Genomic DNA, 15,828 nt, shown 5'->3' with positions numbered 1-15,828 from the left:
GTCTAACCAGTTTTTTCTTTAGTATATGAAATTCTTTTTGTAGTAATACAGAGATTTGTAGTCTTGTACGTTATTAACAGAGATAAAAATAATAATAAACTTAGAGAAATATCTTTTTTTCAAATGATTAATATCGTCGATATATTAACCTCAAGTTTGATTTATAAAGAAATAATAATAATTTTTTAAAAAATACTTGATGAAATCTTTATATTCAACGTTTTTTTATATCAAAATAAAGTAATGCAAATCACGGTACAATGGTTCATTAATATTGATTCACTTAGTCAACATTCCACTCTTATAAAGTTAAGGCTTGAGTTCTGGCATGACTCATTGATAGACATTATATAACTCTATTAGGCGTTATACCAAAAGAAAATAAAAAGATAAAATTAATTAATTTTTTAACTTATATACTTTAGAAGTTTTAAAAAATTTAAACAAGACTTTTATAAAAATTAAATATATAAGTTAATTCTTGGTTATGTTAGTGAACTTCTCTAACATATATAAGTCTTCTACTTTAACCTATTGTTTTATCATTAAAAAAAAAAAGCAACACAAACTGCCAAACTGTCACTTAGGCCAATCCATGGCCACTGGCTAGCCCACAATATTTTCTCAAGCCTCATTCGCAATCTTTTACATATATCCAGCAACTTGTGCATTCTGATTTTTTTGTGTTTGTGCATCTCTATTCTCTACGCATACTGCTCCAGGCTTTCCTAATACCTAATTAATGTAAAAGAAATCTTAAAAGTTAATTAGTACTTTCCTTGGGCACAAATTCAATAGGTATGCACTCTCAATCAATCTTCTATAGTATAACTTGGAATAATTATCTTTAAGGAGATGAAAGTATGTTGAGAATTATTTTTTTTTTAACTTTTTATCTCTTTCAATATATTTTTTATCTTTATTTTAAATTAAATTTTAATATTTTTAAAATAAAAATAATAGTTAAAAATAATCTTATATCACACTATATTTTTTTATCATAAATTTAAATAGTTTATATGTTCCATATTTTATTTATTATAAATTTTAATATAATATTTATTTATTATAGATTTTAATTATATAAAACAATCCTATTTATCCTATGCATTCCACAAACTAAAATATTATTCATAATATTGACAAATGAATACAATGAAAGATATTTAATACTAGACACTAATATCTTACGGTCTATTGGTATGTCTTCTTTTTTTTTTTTTTACTCTCCCAAAGGGACTCACATTTCCTTCCCGGATTTCAGAGACGTCCTTATTTTATAATAAGAAATAAAATTCAGGTCATAGTGCCTTATTAATGGTAAACAAGATTTCAGGAATTGAAAATAATATTTAAATGCTGCTAATTTATTTGTTTGACTTAAGTATCTTCTGATGTTGTTAAAGTCGTTAAAAGGTGTCAACTACGAGACATTAACACACATATGAATTTAATTCTTGTCTTTCCCCTTCTGGGTTCTCACATTGCATTGCTTAGAATTCAAATTCTTACATAATATATATTGCAATGCTTGAAATATGCCATGAGGTCGTTCATTTTTTATTTATTTTTCTTGAAAAGGAAGTTCCCCATTCACTTGTAACCAAATTTATGAAGATCCTGATATTTTGAAGTTTAAGAAGGTGATGTTGCTAATCTCATACGCTTTCCAATTTGATCTTCCGCAATTCTCTCTGCATGAAAATACTCGAAACTTGAATCTGATTAAAGATGTACTGTATTTGATTTTGTTTTTTTTTTTAGTTTAGTTTTTGAAAAGTATTTTATAAAATAATTTAAAAAATATTTTTAAGTAATAGGGGTTAGGAAAGAAAATAAGATAATGTAAAAAAGAATATAAGAAACGGAAATATGAAGGTAAAAAATAAAAAATTAAAATAATTTGAAGATTTTTTTGTTTTTTTTAAAACAAAAAAAATATTATTGCTAAAACTAAATTTCAAAAATTACTATTGCCAAACGAACTTTATTTGTTTTATTTTTAAAATAAAAATGATTTTCAAAAAATAGAAAACAGACATACCTAAAATTCTTACCAACATCATAATTATTACTAGTTTACGTGCCCTTTTATACAAATTCAACTAGATTTGGAGCCGCTTCAAATGGGTCCGCGTCAGTAATATGGTAACTAATCTAATAAAATAAATCACTTGAACCAATTACATTGTGATGATGAGTTCAGAAACATAAACAATTTTTTTATTATTGAAATTTAGTAATTTACATTGCAAATGCACTGGCCGTCACAATAGATATATTTCTCATATTTTTTTAATTAGTGTTTGAAGAGTGCTTGTTGGCTTTTACCAAATAATAAATTCAAAGATCAAAACTTTTACTCAAGTTTTTAATTATTTTTTTAGCTTATACTCAAGTTTTTAATTATTTTTTTTTTAGCTTAGAACATCTTCAATTTGTATAATTTAAGTAATTCATTGATTTTTTTTTTATCGTTTTTTACTTAGTCTTCATAATGCCATAATATATTTAAGCAACTTCATACACATTGTGTTCTAACCATGTAATTTTAAGGTATCCTTAAATAACCCACACTTTTATACTTTTTTATTTACACTTAGTTTTGTTTCAACTAACATTGAAGTCTAATTATTTTAATCGAGGTAAGAAAATATTTTTTTAATTATAAGCAATTGTTGCTCAAATTATTTCCAATATTCGTTGCTTAACAAGTTTTTTATTTTAAGATACAATTGCTTAGTTATTTTTAGCATTGAAGAAGATCTACTTATCTTGTTGAATTGTTTAAAATTAAACTTTGACGGCTTCTATAAGCAATATAAGCACCAATTGCTTATGATTAAAAAAATATTTTCTTACAATTTAAGGATTATTTAAAATTATATACATTATGAGGGACAGAGGAGATAAAGAATTCAAAAAGCTAAGTGTTACTTAAATTACAGCAAACAAAGCTTAATTTTTTTCAAGAATCCAACATTACGCGTAAATCTCTTCCAATGGTAAAGAAAAAAAAACTAAATAATGGTATCTTAAAATAACAAACCATTGGAACTAAATTGAAGTTTCATCCTCCATATTTTTTTTTTCATTTAACGTAATTAGGCTAAAATGTAATTTTTGTCCCCTCTTTTTTCTAATTCACAATTTTAGTCTCCTATTTTTTAATGAGACATTTTGTCTCATATTTTTTTAAAAAAAAATCCATGATTTTAGTCTCTTATTTTTAAGTTAAATCATTTTATCTACCACTTTTAAAAAATCTACGATTTTAGTCCTCTTTATTAATTTCAAACTTGACCATGTACATAAATCAATGTTTAGATATTACATAAATCAACGTTTGAAATTAATCACAATGATTAAAATTATAAATTTTTGAAAAGTGAGGAACAGAAAGTCTTAATTAAAAAATAAGAGATTAAAATCACAAACTTTCTAAAGCATAAAAATCAAATGTCTTAATTAAAAAATAAAAAACTAAAATAGTAAATTTGAGAAAATAACAAACCAAATACATTTTAACCATGTAATTAATAGGCATGTAAATACAAAATTCATAAGTTGCATCCATTGGCAGTTTCATCCTCAAAAACAGCCTAAACATTTTTTCCCTACATATAAACCAAGCGAATTAAGAATTTGATGATTTTCAGTTTTTCTCAACGCTCATTTGCAGCTTTAACTTTAAAAGATATGTAACTAATTTTTAATCATAATGAGAATGATTCAGGCATTTATTTTGCTAAAAAGACAAGATTGATAGAATAATATTGGATAAATAATTGATTCATATTGTGTAATGTTTGATTTGTACTAAAAAAAGATATAAAATAAGATTTTAAAACTTTTTAAATTATTTTATTATTTAACAAAATTTATTATCATACTTTATTAATATTATGATATATTTTAGAGCTTGTTATAAAAAATTTACAATTTATAAATTATATTGATATATTATTAACTATATCTTATAAGTATCATATTATAAATTAAAAAAAAATTTAAAATAAATTAAAAAAATACATAAGTAAGCTAATAATAATTTATCATATATTATGACGGCTATGACGTTTGGGGGATGTTTAGAAGAAAAAGCCCATATAAAAAAAGAAAAAAAGTGTTAGATAATGAAAAATAAAAAAATATCTATAATATTATATTTTTACTTTTATCAAACACATAAAGTTGTATGAAATTTCAGTAAATTATAAGTTTCGATATTTGTTCAATTCATCATTCTTTATTTTATAGTGTCTCTCAATTATTTTTTTAAATCAAACATTCAACCAATGATTTTATACTTTGAATCTCTTATTTTTTAACGAATGAAACTCACCTTAAAAAAATGCCCCTTCCTTATTATTATATACACACAGTTACGCTTACGCACATTCATGATAAATCACAACCAAAACACAACTCTAACCGATACAAATACAACATGAACGTGAATCTTGTTCTTTGTTTTCAGTTTCCTGGTGCAGCATTGATGTTGCTCTCTCTCTCCCATCCACAAAACTTACCACATCTTGCGGGCAACAACACCTTTTGAAGAAGTCAATGTTACCTTAAATTCCTTAAACATTCAGACACATCAACCCTTTAAAGTTTACACCCCAAAACTAGTGCCGATATCTTAGGCACTGCACGTGTTACTCCCTACTGTCTCGATCACCCTCAATACTCCTATACAAACTCCCTCTCTTTCCCTTCAAAAGCCTCACTCTTTCTCTTCTCTTCTTCACACACACACACACCCTCTCTCTTTTTCTCTCTTTGAAACCTTAACTTTGTTGTAGTTGTTGCAATGGCTGATGCTTCTGTGGCACCACCACCTCCACTGAAAGATGAGCTTGACATTGTGATTCCAACCATAAGGAACCTTGACTTTCTTGAGATGTGGAGGCCATTCTTTCAGCCTTACCATTTGATCATTGTTCAAGATGGTGACCCCACCAAAACCATCAAGGTTCCTCCTGGCTTTGACTATGAGCTCTACAACCGCAATGACATCAACAAGCTTTTGGGTCCAAGGGCCTCTTGCATCTCCTTCAAGGACTCCGCGTGCCGCTGTTTTGGCTACATGGTGTCCAAGAAGAAGTACATCTACACCATTGATGATGACTGCTTTGTGAGTTTTTTCTTTTTTTGCCTTTCTTGGGGGAACTCAATTTTGTTAATGGACAAAACTTACATGCAATTCTTTTAAGTGTTTTTTAGTGTCATTCTGCAATCAGAATTATCAGAATTAGAGTTTTACCTCGATAACTCTCATAATAAAAGTGATTTTAGTATTTTTTTTTTCTCCAATTAGAATTATCAGAATCAGAGTTTCACCTCGATAATTCTCATAATAAAAGCCTACATTAAATGTCAGCGTAAATTACCGAAGTGAAACTCAAATTTTGATAAAAAAAAAAACAATACAAAAACACCTAAGAAACTGCATTGATGTTTTGTATTTTGTTTATTTGTTCAATGTTCGGTGAGATCTTGATGTGATTTCTTTTAATTGAGTGCTTAATTGCATGCCTCCATGTAATGACATTGGTTGCAGATTCTATCCTGTGCCTTGTAGATTTTGGATCCTGTTATTCTGCTGGGTCATTGTTATTCTCCAATTGGTTTCAATGTGTAACTGGTGCTGGTTCTGTTTTTTAGTTTTTTTGGCCATTGCATGAGTTAAATCCATGTTTTTATGGTTAATGTCATAGTAATCTTCTTCAAAGTGTTTGGTTTGTTAGAAAGATATTATTTTGCTCCTCTGTACCATGAGATTTAGAAGTTTTAAGAATGGTTTCCTATTTACATGTCTGTCTGTTAGGGTGTAAATTTTACTGCAAAGCTTTTACATTTGTCCGTATTCGGTAGTGTTTTTAATTTTGTCTTTTATCTATTTTATTCACGTGTCAGCAGTGTTGGATATATTTCTAATACATTGTAAATAAAATAATGTAGATAGAATCATCTGCAACTTGTGGAATTCAGAGGTTCCCTGCAGCCATATATCTGCTGTGGGCATAGGATTTATCTAATGATTTTATAATCACATGTCTATACTATATAATTTTTCATTAGTATATAACTCTTGCTGCTACTTCTGTTTTTTTTTTTTTTAATCATATGATTCAATGTTTAATCATTTTTATTTTGTGACTTAGGTTGCCAATGATCCATCAGGAAAAGCGATCAATGCACTTGAGCAGCATATTAAAAATCTTTTGTGTCCATCCACTCCCTTGTTCTTCAATACCCTTTATGACCCCTTCAGAGAAGGTGCAGATTATGTTCGTGGATACCCTTTCAGTCTTCGTGAAGGTGTGCCAACTGCTATTTCTCATGGACTTTGGCTCAACATCCCAGACTATGATGCTCCTACACAGCTTGTGAAGCCTCTTGAGAGGAACACTAGGTATGCACTATATAACATAACATATTAACACTCTTTATGAACCTTCTAGCTAACAAAAATTATAAGTTATAGGCCTATACAAATTTGATTGTGACCATTGCCTTTGTGTATAAGGTATGTGGATGCTGTTCTGAGCATACCAAAGGGCACTTTATTCCCCATGTGTGGAATGAACTTGGCATTCGATCGTGATCTCATTGGACCAGCCATGTACTTTGGTCTTATGGGAGATGGTCAACCAATCGGACGCTATGATGACATGTGGGCTGGATGGTGCTGCAAGGTCCACTTCTTTGTTTTATTTTTCACTATAACATCAACACAATCTTATAGAAACAGTTAATATTGGACAATGCTTAAATTTGGATTGATAATCGTTTTCCTGTAAGTTCTCTTAGAAACTTGGTAAAATTAAGCGATCATTTCTTCTTATTGAATCAGTACTTGTTATGTAAGTACTTATAGATGCATAAGTTGTGTTTATAATCAAAGCAGAAATTAGATATTTTTTCATATATGTTATGTAAGTACTTGTGCATAAGTTGTGTTTATAATAAGCTAACCAGACACTTATTGAATCAGTACTTGTTATGTGACTACTTATGCATAAGTTGCTTTTATAATCAAAATGGAAATAAGTTTGTTTCCATATATGTTATTCTAGACAAGTTTGCACAAGTGATTATGTCATGAGATAAGTCCAAACAAGTTGTAAATAAATTTTTTCAAACCCTTAATAGTTATATGAATTTTATAGAAAAAAAAACAATTGAGACATTTTCATGATCATGCTTCAGGTGATCACTGATCATTTGGGGCTAGGAGTCAAGACTGGTCTGCCCTATATCTATCACAGCAAGGCCAGTAACCCATTTGTTAACCTCAGGAAAGAGTACAAAGGCATATTCTGGCAGGAAGACATTATTCCATTCTTCCAGAATGTTGTTCTTCCAAAAGAATGCACCACTGTTCAAAAGTGCTACATTGAGCTCTCCAAGCAAGTCAAGGAAAAGCTATCAAAGATAGATCCTTACTTCGACAAGCTCGCCGATGCCATGGTCACTTGGATTGAAGCTTGGGATGAGCTAAACCCTGAAGGAGCATCTAAGGCTAATGACAAAGCATAAACCAACCTTTGTTAACAACCACTGAGCTAGAAAAAGTGGAACTATTTATATACAAGTGGTTTGCAGCATTGTTAGCTGTAATTCTATTTTTTTTTAACCTTCATGCTTTGAGCTTAGAAAGAATAAAGTACAATGGTCTAGGTCATTGTTTTCTTGTGATTTTTGTCCCTTATTAGACCTAACTGGAGGACCATATCACTTGCAAGCACTGAGTTTCATGTGAAGCAAGTGTTACATGAAGAATATTAATGTATGGCTCATTATAGATTAATAGTGATCAAATTTTCGAACTGGTGTGTTCAGAATGTTTGGTTTTTCTTTCGTAATGTTTCTGCCTCTCAAATCATTTCCTTTTCATCATATGCTAGTGTAAATTTATAAACACCAAAATTTATAATAATGGTCTCCATCTTTTGAGAAGAAAAAACAAATCCTGTTGGACAAGTGACCTCAATAACTTAAGGGGGGGTGAATTAATTTTTAAAATTTTCTCAGTAACAGATTTTAACCCCCTTTTAAATGATATATGGTAGGCTCAGAATGCAGAAGAAGAAGAAGAAACAATCAATTTAATAATGTTCTTTTAAATGCTCAAGACAGAGTAAACTACAATAAAATAACCGAGATAAGGGAAGAGAGAATTGCAAACTCGTTTTATCCAGGTTCGACCACTTTTCATGTCTACGTTCAGTCCTTATGCAACCCACTTGAGATTTTTCACTATCTTTGTAAACTCTTTACAACTTTTGAACACACCTTGGATTCCTCTCCCTTGTATTCAGAATTTTCACAAGTCATGAGACGAACAATCTCTTGATCACAACAATGTTTTTAGAATGTACAGGAGAATTTCTCTCTTTTAAAGATGATAATACAAACTGAAGATCTTAGAAGAATACTCAATTGATTTGCAAGTGTTTGACCAATAGTTGTTTAGAGAGCATTTGACAATTAAGTTATCTTTTTAAAATCTCTTTACTTTTCGAAGTCAGACACATATACATATAGGCTTATTGTGCTTTTTCAAAATGATTTGAAAATATGTGTCTTTTCAAAAAGTTTTTCTGAAATTTTCTCACTGGTAATCAATTACAGGATTTTGGTAATCGATTACTCAGTTATATTTTTGAAGAGTCATGACTTTTCAAAGGTTTTTTTTAAATCTCTTCACTGGTAATCAATTACAAGATTTTAGTAATCGATTACACAGATCAAAATTCAAACAGTTTTGTGACGTTAGTTAAAAATATCTTTGCAAACTCTCTGGTAATCGATCACACAGTCTAGTAATCGACTACCAGTTCAAAAATATCTTTTTGAAATGATTTAGCCTTTGATAAAAGAGTGTTTGATACTATAGATGTTGAGGCCAAACTAAAGCAATCAAATTGAGATTCTTTAAACAAATTTACTAAGTTCTTATCTTAGATTTACTTGATCTTGTTCTTTTGACTTGATTCAATCCATGCTCATCAAGTAACCTTTTTGGCATCATCAAAACCTGCATGATATTCATTCGCATTCTCTCCTATTTTGATGATGACAACCATTTTTAGGTAATAATTTGGCATCATCAAAACATGCATGATATTCATTCACATTCTCCCCCTTTTTTATAATGACAACCATATTTAGGTAATACTTTGGTATCATCAAAACCTGCATGATATTCATTCACATTCTCTTCCTTTTTGATGATGACAATCATCTTTAGGTAAGGAGTAAAAAGAATATCTATTTGTGTCGTTCACTCCCCCTTAATTTTATAATGATTGCTTATACGAAACAGTTGAAGATTTCATATATAAAAAACTGTCTCAAAAAAATAGATAATTCCCTTTACTATCTTATCTTTTATCTATCTCTCTTTCTTTGTCAACATCAAAAACAAATCATGAGCAGAGAGAAGAAAAACATTCAACAATTTATAATAAATTAATAGAGCAGTACCATTTCTTGGCCTAAAAGAGTTAGTCTCATCAAAAGCAATTATGAGAATCAAAAGATACCAAAAAGCCTTTATCACATAATTGACGAACATTTAATAAACTATGTTTAAGACCATCAACAAGTAAAACATTTTCTATGGAGTTAGAAGAATTCGTACTTATTTTTCCAACTCCAAGAATTTTACCTTTGTTGTTGTCTCCATAGGTCACATGCCCACTATTTTTGGGAAAAATATGAATAAACTTTGATGCATCTCCCGTCATGTGTTTGGAGCAACCGCTATCAATGTACCAACTTTACTTCAAGGAGTCCTTCATTCATATAATCATATTCTGGTTTTGGTACCTAAATTTTCTTGGGTCCTTGAATGTCAGTTTTGATTAAGGATCCTTTTGGAACCCATACCATTTTATCAATGCTACTACCATTCTTTCTAATATAACATGTTGATTCACTATGACCTTTCTTACCATAGTAAAAGCATGTTAAGAAGGGAGAACTAATCTTTTGAGTGGAGGCAAAGAAATTTTTATACATCTTTCGTTGATTTTCAGGATTATATCCTAATCTAGCTTTATCAAAAACACATCTTTGTTTGCCTAATATAATATGTAAATTATTTTTACCAAGAGTAAATTTGGCAAAAGCAATTTTTAAATCTAAAATTTCTTCTTTAAATTTATCACAACATTCACATGAATGAGATGCTTTATTGTTTTCTTGTATTAAGCATTTTGTAGAAGATTGGTTTTTATCTACTAATCTTAATGTTTTAACTTCAAATTTAAGATTTTCTAACTCTACATTTAATTTCAAAATTTCCTTTTCTAAACTTGAAATGATTTTCTTAGAATATGAATCTAATTTGGCAAGTTTGATAGATTCTTTATGCAAATCATTGAATGCATCTTGGAGTTCATCAAAAGAAATAGATAAATCATAGTTAGAAGATGTTACCTCTTCTTTGCTTTCATGGTCTTTGTCCATGAGGCTTAGATTTATGATTTTATTTTTTGAATCACTTGATGAATCCATGTCATTATCTTCTCAAGTGATATATGATTTCTTTTCTTTCTTATCTTTGAAAGTTTTCTTGTCGGATTTTTCCATTATTCTTTTAAAGATAGGACAATCAAATCTCAGGCACCTAGGTTGATCACATTCATAGCATTTTGGAACTAAAGAGGAATCTTCTCCTTTCTTCTTTGGATTGAAGTTTGATCTCCTTTGATTTCCTTTGTTTCTCAGGAATTTATTGAATCTCTTTACAAAGAGACTGAAATCATCATCTTCTTCTAAGTTCTTTTCATTTAAGTCTTCTTTGTCATTTTCCTCATGAATAGAAGAAGATGAGGCTTTGAGTGAAATTCCTTTCTTCTTTTTGCCATTCTCTTCATGTTGATAGAGTCTCATAATTTCCATTTCATGTTCTTGAAGTTTCCCAAAGAGAGTGGCAAGAGACATGTTGGTGAGATCTTTTGATTTTGCAATTGCTGTTACTTTTGGTTGCCATTGCCTGCTTAAACATCTCAACACTTTGTTAATGAGATCATCATTAGGAAATATTTTTCCTAATGATGCAAGATGATTAGCTATATGTGTAAATCTCTTTTGCATATCTTGTATGGTCTCATTTTGATTCATTCTAAACAGTTCATATTCATGTGTGAAAGTGTTTAATCTAGATCTCTTAACATCAGTTGTGCCTTCATGTGTAACTTGTAATGTATCCCACATTTCTTTTGCATTTTTACAATTTGAAACTCTAAAATACTCATACATGCCTAATGCATAAGTAATTATATTCTTGGCTTTTAAATTATATTGAACTCTTTTTCTTTCATCTTCATCCCATTGTTCTCTAGGTTTTTTTATAGTTATATTTCTCACTATCATTGTAGGAATGAAGGGACCAATTTCAATGGCTTTCCATATATTTAAATCTATGGCTTCTATAAAGATCTGCATATGGGTTTTCCAATAGTGATAATCATCACCATTGAAAATAAGAGACCTATTAATAGAATTTTCCTCAGGAAATGGAAAGTTAGATGAGATCATAATTATTCTTGAAGTTTTTAAAATTTAGACAAGAATCCTGCTTTGATACCACTTGTTGGACAAGTGACCTCAATAACTTGAGAGGGAGGTGAATTAAGTTTTAAAATTTTCCCAGTAACAAATTTTAGCCCCCTTTTAAATGATATATGATAGACTTAGAATGCAGAAAAAGAAACAATCAATTTAATAATATTTTTTAAATGCGCAAGATAGAGTAAACTACAATAAAATAACTGAGATAAGGGAAGAGAGAATTACAAACTCGTTTTATCCTGGTTCGGCCACTTCCCGTGCCTACGTCCAATCCTCAAGCAACCTACTTGAGATTTTTCACTATCTTTGTAAACTCTTTACAATTTCTGAACACACCATGGGATTCCTCTCCATTGTGTTCAGGATTCTCACAAGTCAAAAGACAAACAATCTCTTGATCACAACAATATTTTTAGAATGTACAAAAGAATTTCTCTCTTTTAGAAATGATAATACAAATTGAAGATCTTACAAGAATACTCAATTGATTTGCAAGTATTTGGCCAATAGTTATTTAGAGAGCATTTGACAATTAAGTTCTCTTTTTCAAATCTCTCTTTACTTTTCGAAGTCAGACACACATATATATAGGCTCATTGTGCCTTTTCAAAATGGTTTGAAGAGATGTGTTCAAAAATCTTTTTTGAAATTTTCTCATTAGTAATTGATTATAGGATTCTGGTAATCGATTACACGATTATATTTATGAAGATTCATGACTTTTCAAAGGGTTTTTTTAAATCTCTTTATTGGTAATCGATTACAGGATTCTGATAATCGATTACATAGATCAAAATTCAAACAATTTTGTGCCGTTAGTAAAAAAATATATTCACACAGTTTGGTAATCGATTACCAGTTCAAAAATATCTTTTTGAACTGATTTAGCCTTTGATAAAAGAATGTTTGATATTAAAGATGTTGAGGCCAAACTAAAGCAATCAAATTGAGATTCTTTAAACAAATTTACTAAGTTCTTATCTTAGATTTACTTAATCTTGTTCTTTTGACTTGATTCAATCCATGCTCATTAAGTAACCTTTTTGGTATCGTGAAAACCTGCATGATATTCATTCACAAATCCAATTGGAGTTTAATTTTTATATGCGGTCAGTGTGGAAAAACTCTTTCTGCCAATCAATCAAAAAATCAATATCAGTATGAATATTAATGTGACTTTGAAGATAATTATCATAAAGTTAATAAACTTATCCATATTATTATTTATGATTAGACAACAATGTAAAAACTGGGCGCTATGTCAGTATATTGAATATTTATTCAACTAATATATGAAAAATTACAACTAGTTTTAAGAACTGCAGAGAAATTGGAATCATAAATCTACTTGAGGAGCGAAAATTTGCAAGAAATATATCAATCAACTCATTCATATCTGGTATTTTGGTAGAATAAATGTTGTAATGTCAAAATTTTTTGTTATTCGTTGTTTGGTTACCGCGAGATAAGGCTTTTGATATTGATATTGTTGTAGTTGTTTGATTACTAGCAAGTGAACTTTGGCATTTCATCAATTTTACTATAACCCATTACAACATTCTTATACCTTAGAAGTTATAAACCAAAAACTCTTAATAATAAAATACAATTAGAATTGCATCAACTCTGGATATGCGTTAACACCATCATTTTTTTTATTGTATCGAAAATTGATCTTTTAATATTTTAATTATCAAAAGATGAAGATCAAACATCAATGGTAAAAATCGAAATCGACATGAAGATTTAAGGAAAATTTGTAATGATTACGGGTAGTTATAATTTATACGATGATTAAAACTTGTATTCTATAATAAGAATTGAGACTTCTAAACACTTTTATATCCTAAGTTTATGTGACACTCATTAATGTAATGTTCTCAATCATTTCATTTTTCTTCAGTAAAATAAACTTTTTCAATAACATTTTTTCCTTTGGATATCTCCTTCATCTTATAACACCTTCTTTCAATGTTTCTTTCTTCTTTTTATTACATTTTCTTTTATTTAATACGTATTATTAATTTGGTCGATTATACTTATAATCTTATATTTTAGATCCTAAATATTAAAAATTTAACACATTGATCCATGATAAATGACCTATTGAGAAGATATAGAACTCTAAGAAAAGAATTGTCTTTTTCCCCAAATTTCTATGAATTGCTTGTTGACGGAAAAAATGCAAAATTTACTATCAATAATATGTTTGAGTTCAAATTTATTGTGTGGTGACGTGTGTCCTCATGCCAATCAAATGGACAAACGTCCTTTTGACCACCCAAACAGTTTCTCAAACATTTAATGAGCACCAATTTGTTTAAACTTAAAATTATTAAATAAATGCTTTTTAAAAAATATTTATTTAATAAGTAGATAAGATTTTTTTTCTCAAAATAAGAAAAAGAAACTATTTTTTTATCAAAAATAATTTAAATAAACACATAAAAAATATAAAATTACCTATTTTATTAAAAAAATAAACTTAAACAAACTCAGCTTTAATCTTCTTTGCTTTAACATGACTAAGCAAACATTTATTATAGTGTAGCTGCAACAGACACGTAGCCAAGTCTTGTAGGTGAATTGGAAGGTTGTGACATTGGTTTTAATGTAAAAATTTGTACCGCATGACATTACCTAGCTGTATGTTTTGTTCCATTGGATAGATACAATTCAAAGTTCGTAATCACTTGTGTCCTGTACAAAGACTCTGTGATTCAGTTTAGCAATGGAAAATTTATTGTCACGTTGGGATTTGTGCCCCTTAGGTGTCTGTATGTGGTGAAATCCGTATTATTTTTTGTCCATAGTTTTTGGGACCATAGATACGCACTGCATGTACCACTATTTCGTGAGTTGCTGTTGTTTTACTCCTCTGCGACCCTGTTGGTGAATTTTTTGAGGCTGGGGAGGAGACACAACACAAGTTTGTTTTATGTCTTGCTGACATGCACTATTGAACAGTTACTTTTAACAGCAGTGTCGTCGGTGTGAGATATTTTTTTTTAAGGATAAATGATCATTTTTATTTTTGAATGTGTAAGAATACGGATAAATTTATCTCCAAAAGATTAAAATTCAAAATTTAGTTTCCCAAAGTAAAAATGTATAATAAATCCATTCATTTGTTAATTTTTATATATTACCATTAATGAAAGAAACTATGTGACACAGAGGAACGAAAATGTCACAAGAGACTATGTGACATAGAGGAATGAAAATGTCACAGAAATATTTGTCAGCATCAATGCTGAATAGCTTAAACTTAAATATTAGTAAGTTTTATTAGACCAAACTGTCAATAAATTTTCATTTGACTAATTTGTCAGATCTCAAATTTCATTTTATTTAAAGGTAAAATATAATTTAATCTTCATTTTTCCCCCTTTTATCAGCATAATATTACAATGAATACTTAAAAAAATAGGAAAGCAAACATATGTTAGAACAAACGTAATAATAAACATAATATTTATTAATAAACATAATATGTCATTTGTTCTTAAATTTCTAATGTGATAATACATTATCCAAAATATGAGACTAAAACAAAAATGCTTAATTATTAAGTTAATCCTTACAAGAAATGAGACTCAATTTGATTTTGTCACTACCTAATGCGGTCACAATAAAAAATTTTCAAAATAAATATTCTACTAGTATACCAAGATAAACATTGTAATAATGTACCAATCATTACAAATTTTCCAATCACAAATGGGTAAGAGATGAATATTAAATTATATTTTATCCTTAAATGAAATGAAATTTGGGGTGTGACAAATTAGTTTAATGGAAACCTACTGACATTTTGGTCCAATGAAAACTTACATTTTGGTTCAATCTATTAAACAATTATATTGACAATCATTTTTGTGACATTTTCGTTCCTTCCTCTGTGTCACGTAAGTCCTTTCATTAACAATAATGGACCAAAGTTAACGGATGGATAAATTTGTTGTTGAATTTTTATCTTTTGAGACGAATTTGTCAGTGCTCTACACACACTATTACAAAAAGTAGTTTTAACATCGGCTTATTAACATCGGTTTTTTACAAAACCGATGTTAAGTTAAACGCGGTGGCATATTTGTAAATAAAGTATTATTCTTAACATCGGTTTTCCAAAAAACCGATGTTAACTAATGATGTTACATCGGTTTTTTCGGAAAACCGATGTTAAGAATAATACTTTATATACAGATATGCGACCGCGTTTTACTTAACATCGGT

General features: G+C 29.1%; 1 protein-coding gene across 1 annotated transcript; it reads left to right on the top strand.

Moving 5' to 3' along the window:
* The first annotated feature begins 4,756 nt into the window (after positions 1-4,756).
* Positions 4,757-7,836, top strand: LOC100803287 (alpha-1,4-glucan-protein synthase [UDP-forming] 2-like). Its single transcript, NM_001254489.3, has 4 exons — positions 4,757-5,140; positions 6,171-6,421; positions 6,536-6,704; positions 7,219-7,836. The coding sequence occupies exons 1-4, from the start codon at positions 4,817-4,819 to the stop codon at positions 7,546-7,548; spliced, it is 1,074 nt and encodes a 357-aa protein (NP_001241418.1). The 5' UTR covers positions 4,757-4,816; the 3' UTR covers positions 7,549-7,836.
* The last annotated feature ends 7,992 nt before the right edge of the window (positions 7,837-15,828 follow it).

The sequence above is a fragment of the Glycine max genome, chromosome 19 (assembly GCF_000004515.6).
Source record: "Glycine max cultivar Williams 82 chromosome 19, Glycine_max_v4.0, whole genome shotgun sequence".
NCBI classification, from domain to species: Eukaryota; Viridiplantae; Streptophyta; class Magnoliopsida; order Fabales; family Fabaceae; genus Glycine; species Glycine max.
Note: the sequence above shows the minus strand (reverse complement) of the source record. Positions and strands in the feature narration are given on the sequence as shown.

Coding starts and splice junctions, on each gene's coding strand:
- LOC100803287 (NM_001254489.3), top strand. CDS start 4,817: ATGGCTGATGCTTCTGTGGCACCACCACCTCCACTGAAAGATGAGCTT. Junction 6,422..6,535: donor CCTCTTGAGAGGAACACTAG/GTATGCACTATA, acceptor TTTGTGTATAAG/GTATGTGGATGCTGTTCTGA. Junction 6,705..7,218: donor GGGCTGGATGGTGCTGCAAG/GTCCACTTCTTT, acceptor ATCATGCTTCAG/GTGATCACTGATCATTTGGG.